The 7,500-nt window shown below is 47.9% G+C and overlaps 1 protein-coding gene across 1 annotated transcript in view; it reads left to right on the top strand.

Moving 5' to 3' along the window:
- The window catches only part of LOC134443272 (mitogen-activated protein kinase kinase kinase kinase 4-like), a 68,784-nt gene that overhangs the window by 33,755 nt on the left and 27,529 nt on the right, over nt 1-7,500 (top strand). Inside the window, exons 13-17 of the mRNA XM_063193143.1 lie at nt 342-503; nt 1,388-1,474; nt 3,299-3,763; nt 6,816-6,968; nt 7,415-7,500. The exon at nt 7,415-7,500 is cut by the window's right edge and continues 18 nt beyond it. Of these exons, the coding sequence (XP_063049213.1) occupies nt 342-503; nt 1,388-1,474; nt 3,299-3,763; nt 6,816-6,968; nt 7,415-7,500 (953 nt within the window). The remainder of the gene's footprint in view (nt 1-341; nt 504-1,387; nt 1,475-3,298; nt 3,764-6,815; nt 6,969-7,414) is intronic.

Below are 7,500 nucleotides of genomic sequence, written 5' to 3'. Positions count from 1 at the left end.
TAAGTTACGATATTCATGATGTCATCAGATTTGTGATGATACATTACCTGGTTGGTCCCACTAACTGTGTGTGTGTGTGTGTGTGTGTGTGTGTGTGTGTGTGTGTGTGTGTGTGTGTGTGTGTGTGTGTGTGTGTGTGTGTGTGTGTGTGTGTGTGTGTGTGTGTGTGTGTGAGAGAGAGAAATTGTGTGATGTATAATACTAAGATGTGTCTTATATGAACTTCAACAGCGTTGGAGGGAGGTGTGTGTGTGTGACGTGTGTACGTGTCTAATGCTAATGCCTCTGTGTGTGTGTGTGTGTGTGTGTGTGTGTGTGTGTGTGTGTGTGTGTGTGAGCAGCAACAGCGTCGCGAGCGGGAGCTGCGTCGCCAGCAGGAGCGCGAGCAGAGGAGACGCGAACAGGAGGAGAAGAGGAGAGCAGAAGACATCGAGAAGAGGAGGAGAGAGGAGGACGACAGGCGCCGACAGGAGGAGGAGAAGAGGAGAGCCGACCGAGAACAGGTGAAGAGAGGAGAGGCGAGGAGAGGAGACAGAGAACAGGTGAGGAGAGGAGAGGAGAGGAGGAGGAGAGGAGAGAGGAGGGGAGAGGAGAGGAGAGGAGGAGGAGAGGAGAGGAGAAAGGAGGAGAGGAGAGGAGAGGAGAGGAGAGGGGAGGAGAGAAGAGAGAGGAGGGGAGAGGAGAGGAGGAGAGGAGAGGAGGAGAGGAGAGGAGAAAGGAGGAGAGGAGGAGAGAGAGGAGAGGATATGAGAGGAGAGGAGAGGAGAGGAGAGAGGAGAGGAGAGGCGAGGAGAGGAGACAGCGAACAGGTGAGGAAAGGAGAGGAGGAGGAGAGGAGAGGAGAGAGGAGGGGAGAGGAGAGGAGAGGAGGAGGAGAGGAGAGGAGAAAGGAGAGGAGAGGAGAGGAGGAAGAGGAGGAAGGGTGAGGAGAGGAGAGGAGAGGAGAGGGAGAGGAGAGGAGAAGAGAAGAGAAGAGAGGAGAAGAGAAGAGAAGAGAAGAGAAGAGAAGATAAGAGAAGAGGAGAGGAGAGAGGAGGAGGAGAGGAGTAGGAGAGGAGAGGAGAGGAGAACAGAAGAGAGGAGAAGAGAAGAGAAGAGAAGAGGAGAGGAGAGGAGGAGGGAGGAGGGAAGGGCAGGAGAGGAGAGGAGAGGAGAGGAGAGGAGAGGAGGAGAGAGGAGAGGAGAAGAGAAGAGAAGAGAAGAGAAGAGAAGAGAAGAGAAGAGAAGAGAAGAGAAGAGGAGATGAGAGGAGGGGAGAGGAGGGAAGGGCAGGAGAGGAGAGGAGAGGAGAGCAGGAGAGGAAGAATATGTGATTGACAGCTGTGTCTTCCTTCTGATTGGTTTAGGAGTATGATTGACAGCTGTGTCTTGCTTGTGATTGGTTTAGGAGTACATCCGTCGGCAGCTGGAGGAGGAGCAGAGACATCTGGAGATCCTGCAGCAACAACTTCTACACGAACAGGCTCTGCTACACGTAAATATTACACTATATTACATTCTATTACATTCTACTATATTACATTATATTAAATTACATTATACTACAACTTCTACATGAACAGGCCCTGCTACATGTAAATATTACACTATATTACTATATTACATTATACTATATTATATTACATTATATTATATTACATTAAACTACAACTACTACACGAACAGGCTTTACTACACATAAATATTACACTATATTATATTACATTATATTATATTACTACACGAACAGGCCCTGATACACGTAAATATTACACTATATTACTATATTACATTATACTACAACTTCTACACGAATAGGCTCTGCTACATATAAATATTACACTACATTATATTACAATATATTATATTACATTATACTACAACTTCTACACGAACAGCATCTGCTACACGTAAATATTACACTATATTATATTACATGACATTATTTTAATACGATATTACACCACACATGCCCTACTGCTGGCTTCAATAAATTATCCCTGTAGTTCCCATGTGGGCATCAGAAAGTATTGATCTCTGGAGAGTGGACCTGATTGGCTTCACTCCCACGTAACAAGTGTCATAGTAGAGTATGTCAAGGTGGCGAAATGGCCTGACAGTCGTTAGGTTGGTCAAACATCCAAAGTCCAAGGTGTGACACTGTTCAGATAGGTCATTAAAAGTGCAATTAGTGAAGCAAAGCAGAGCGGTAAGTAGCACACCATTTGTGATGGGACCCCCCCCCCCCACACACACACACATCTGTTCAAAGATGGCTGTTGTATAGATGAGCATCGCTGACTTCCCCCAGTTCCCTCGACAATCATGTCATGACTACCTGTGATGTTTTGCTCAGTACAGTCTCTAGTCGAAGCTCTAGTGTGTAAGTTGGTCTAGTATGTATGTGGTATCTAGTCGAAGCTCTGGTGTGGTGGTTTGTTGTGTTAGGGTGTAGGGCTGGGACATTAATGCATTAATTTCGATTAATTAATCACACAAAAATTAACGCGGTTAAAAACATTAACTCATTTTAATCGCACTACAAAATATAGCTTAATAATGCTGGATTAGACCAGTGGAGGGCAGTATTACGCCTGATGGTGAACAGCCTACTGAAATTGAGAAGAATTTTCTCTTCTTTTAAAAAGGAACAATATCTTTAGATTAAGCTTATTTATTGTCATTAGACAAAATCCATGTGAAAAAAAATGCTTTTTACTGTTCTCAAGTCAGATATTTAAATGTGATTAGAATGTGATTAATTCGATTAATTCATTTCAAAGCCTATAGATTAATTTGATTAAACATTTTAATCGAGTCCCTATTAGGGTATAATGAATATAATATTTGTAGTAGTATTGTGATTGTGTGTTCAGAGTGTAATGTGGTGTTCAAGGCACTAGGTGGCAGTAGTGCTCAGGGTGTAATGCTGTGTTCATAACAGTAGATGGCGTTAGTGTTTTTATTTCTCTTCCCCCCCACTAGTTCTGTCACATTGAGGCTATTGCCTCTTTTCCAAGTTAACCCTTGCAGGGTGTTGTTCAGGGTGTAATGCTGTGGTCAGGACATTAGGTGGCAGTAGTGTGTTTCTATATAAGAGTGTCTAGATGGCAATATTGTGTAATAGTGTTTTCAGGGTGTAATGTGATGTTTAGGACACTAGGTGGCAGTAGTGTGGTACTGTATATAGAGTGTAATGCTGTGTCCATAACAGCAAGTGGCAGCAGTAGTGTACTCGTGTTCAGGGTGTAATGTGGTGTTCGAGACACTAGGTGGCAGCAGTAGTGGATTGGTGTTCAGGGTGTAATGTGGTGTTCAGGACACTAGGTGGCGTGGTCTGGAGGAGCAGCGTCAGGCTGAGCGGCGCCAGAGGCAGCTCAAGCAGGAGCAGGAGCAGGCGGCCTACCGCCTCACCCAGCAGCAACAGCTGCCCCCATTGGACAAGAGCAAGGCAGCGCCACAGCATCCTCAACAGCCATTGGACAACAACAGGATACCCTCTCAGCATCCTCAACTCCCATTGGAGAGGGGCAGACATGAGTCACAGCCCTCAGAGCCAATCAGAAGTGGTTTTCCCTTGGACCGGAGGAAACCTGTCCCACCCCCACGCAGCGCCACACCCCCAGACAAGAGTAAACAACAACAACAACAACAACAACAGTCCGTCCCCTCACCTCCCTCAGCCAACCAGAACCCCCGTACAGACCAGCCTCCTCCTCCTCCACATCCACCAACCACAATGCTGCTGCTGGACCCTGCAGGCCTCAGGGAGCCAATGGGAGAGGTGAAGTCTTGGTCATCTGTGCTCTGATAGGCTGCTGTGCTGTGTGCTGCTTCCTGCTTCCTGTAGCTACTCCACTTTTACTGCAGCCTGCTACTACAGCTTACAACTAGTGTCTGTGCTACTGTACTTGTCTCTCTGCTACTAGTTTAGTCCTCGACTCCTCCTTTCCTCAACCCTGGAGCTTTCTGGACCAGCACCTTCTCTACTACCTCTAGCTCTTCCACTTTCACTACAGTCAGCTGCTACAGGAGTGGAGCTCACCACCTAGTCCCTCCTCCCTTTGCTTTTACTACAGCTTAGCTTAGCTTAGCTTTGCTCTCTCTACTACTACTAGTCTAGTGCTACACCATCACTGCTACTACATGCAGTATATGAGCGGATTTCCTCCTACTACCTCCAGTTCACCACCCGATCCCTTAATACAGCCTACAGTACTACTAGTACTCCCTTTTCTACAGCCTAGCTCTATTGCTACTACAGCTCCACACATACTGTATTACTACTACTCTTTTACTATTGGAGATCACAACACGCTTCCTGTTAGCTCACAACCAACTAGCTCCACTACTACTGCAACCTAGCTGCTCCTACTACTACAATTGCATCTTCACTTCAGCTAACAGTGGACTGCTTTACGACACTACTACGAAGGCTATTATGTTTTCACTTCAGCTAGCAGAAGACATTTAGCAACCAGCTACCTCCACTTCTACTGCCTCTTCTACTTCCTGTAGTTCATTACTACTAGTCTCAATACAGCCTACAGTACTACTCCTGTCTACAGAGTGGACGTCCTCCTACTGCCTCCAGTTCACCACCCGATCCCTTAATACAGCCTACAGTACCACTATTCTCTCTACTACTACTTCATCACTGCTACCACTCATAGGGCTTTCAGGCCGACCAGAACGGAGCCGGTACCGGTGCCTGCACCAGTTACGTTCGGCACTAAAGTGCTTATCTGCGAACCGCCCGTGTGTTCATACCGGGCTCTGAACTTTTTCCGCACGTGACTCTGTTACCCGGATGAACTTGCTGACGGCCACGCTGTCGTCACGGTTTGCGGAGAAAAGAATTTTGCGGTTCGCATTTCAAACCAACTTTCCGGTTCGCGAACACTAAAATCTGTGGCGTGAACACGATGGTCGGTTTGCGATTAGGTGCGGGAACGGGCTCCGGCACGGTTCTCAGTCGGCCTGAAAGCGCTGACAGTGGATCTCGTGGATTTGCTACTACTGCCTGGATTTCCCCTTCCAGAGCCTACTCCCTTTTCTACAGCCTAGCTCTATTGCTACTACAGCTCCACACATACTGTATTACCACTACTCTTTTACTAGTGAAGATCCTCACAACACGCGTCTTGTTAGCTCACAACCAACTAGCTGCTACTACTACTATTGCATCTTCACGTCAGCTAACAGTGGACTGCTTTACCTGCTGCTGTGTTTCACAGCTAACAGCGGACCTTTAGCAACCTTCAAGCATCTTCACTTCAGCTAAAAGTGGAGATCCTCATAACACGCTTCTTGTTAGCTCACAACCAGCTACCTCCCCTCTTACTGCAGCCTAGCTGTCACTACTACACCTCAGCTAACACCTTTAGCATTAGCAGCTACCTCCACTCTTACTGCAGCCTAGCTGCTACTACACCTCAGCTAACAGACCGTTAGCAGACAGCTACCTCCACTCTTACTGCAGCCTAGCTGCTACTACACCTCAGCTAACACCTTTAGCATTAGCAGCTACCTCCCCTCTTACTGCAGCCTAGCTACTAGGCTACTACACCTCAGCTAACAGACCGTTAGCAACCAGCTACCTCCCCTCTTACTGCAGCCTAGCCACCACTACACCTCAGCTAACACCTTTAGCAACCAGCTACCTCCCCTCTTACTGCAGGCTAGCCACCACTACACCTCAGCTAACACCTTTAGCATTAGCAGCCAGCTACCTCCCCTATTACTGCAGCCTAGCTGCTACTACTAGACCTCAGCTAACAGGCCTTTAGCAACCAGCTACCTCCCCCCCCTCTTACTGCAGCCTAGCCACTACTACTACTACACCTCAGCTAACACCTTTAGCATTAGCAACCAGCTAGCTCCCCTCTTACTGCAGCCTAGCTGCCACTACTACTACACCTCAGCTAACAGGCCTTTAGCAACCAGCTAGCTCCCCTCTTACTGCAGCCTAGCTGCCACTACTACTACACCTCAGCTAAAGGGCCGTACACACACGTCGCTGCTATTTACTCGCTACTTGCTCACTCGCCTACTTGCCACTCGCTCTGGGTGATTTTGTTTACTGGTTATCATGGTTCCCGCTGTCCGCGCCAATAACGTCCGTACGAAACAAAATGTAGGCCTACGCTGTTTAACGTTGATCGTGTGCTGTGCACAACCATGCATATGAGCCTTTGATGGTGTACACTGTATGTATTTTCCTCAACACTTTTAACCAAAGCGTGATGGCGTGCAGAAGTTGGGTGGTCAGAACACCACAGGGGCAACGTCACCTGTCAATAATCTGTATTCTGCATTCCAATTGGTTACTCGCTTAACTTGCGTCGCTCGAAGATAAAATAAGTTTATCTCGGAACCCGCCCACATCGCATCGCTTGTACTCTCCTCGCCTACTCGCCAGCGAGACTCGCTGGAACACGTAGACATTCTAATGACTTCATCCGCTGAGCGAGTAACTAGCAGCGACGTGTGTGTACGGCCCTTAACACCTTTAGCAACCAGCTACCTTCAGTCTTACTGCCTCTTCTTCTTCAGCTTCCTGTAGTTCATTACTGACTATAGCGCCACCTGGAGCAACATCCGTAGCTACTGCAGCTTTACAACACTTGCTACTTCTATAGCATAACGACATCACTACTCTTTCCAATGACTTTTTTCATCCCGTCTAATAACGGCAAACAAGCAACTCTGATCATTGATGTGTTTCTACACCTTAACACACTCTGTTTCACCTTGCCAGGACACTACATTTCCTAACGTGTGTGTGTGTTTGCGTGTGTGTGTGTGTGTGTGTGTGTGTGTGTGTGTGTGTGCAGGGTGATGATCGCTATAAGAGGGGTCCTCAGGGCTCACCCCAGGCTGCGGGGGCTAAAGGGGCCCCCCCTCCCCCTCCCCCTCGAGCGGACGCCAACGCCAACGGGAGCCGTGACAACGCAGAGCAGCCCACACACCGCGCCGGGGAGACGCAGGTAACACACACACGCATGAGTACACACACACACACACACACACACACACACACACACACACACACACACACACACACACACACACACACACACACACACACACACACACACTTCACTATGCTTGGTTTGAGCGATGGAGTTACGTAAAAGTTTAAAGGCAACAAATCACCTGTTTAAAATGTACTGCTTTTGACATTTATCAACGCGATTGTGTGTGTGTGTGTGTGTGTGTGTGTGTGTGTGTGTGTGCTTGTGTGTGTGTGTGTGTGTCCGTGTGTGCTTGTGTGTGTTTGTGTGTGTGTCTGTGCATGTGTGCGTGTCCGTGTCCGTGTGTGCTTGTGTGTGTATGTGTCCGTGTGTGCGTGTGTGTGTATGTGTCCGTGTGTGTGTGTATGTGTCCCCGTGTGTGTGTGTGTGTGTGTGTGTGTGTGTGTGTGTGTGTGTAGGTGACAGACTACTCTTCCTCCAGTGACGACTCCGGAACGACTGATGATGACGATGACGAAGAGGTGGACCAGGAGGGAGGAGAGGA

This window comes from Engraulis encrasicolus, unplaced genomic scaffold (genome assembly GCF_034702125.1).
Source record: "Engraulis encrasicolus isolate BLACKSEA-1 unplaced genomic scaffold, IST_EnEncr_1.0 scaffold_29_np1212, whole genome shotgun sequence".
NCBI lineage: Eukaryota > Metazoa > Chordata > Actinopteri > Clupeiformes > Engraulidae > Engraulis > Engraulis encrasicolus.
The sequence above is the reverse complement of the archived record's forward strand: the minus strand, read 5'-3'. Positions and strand labels throughout refer to the sequence as shown.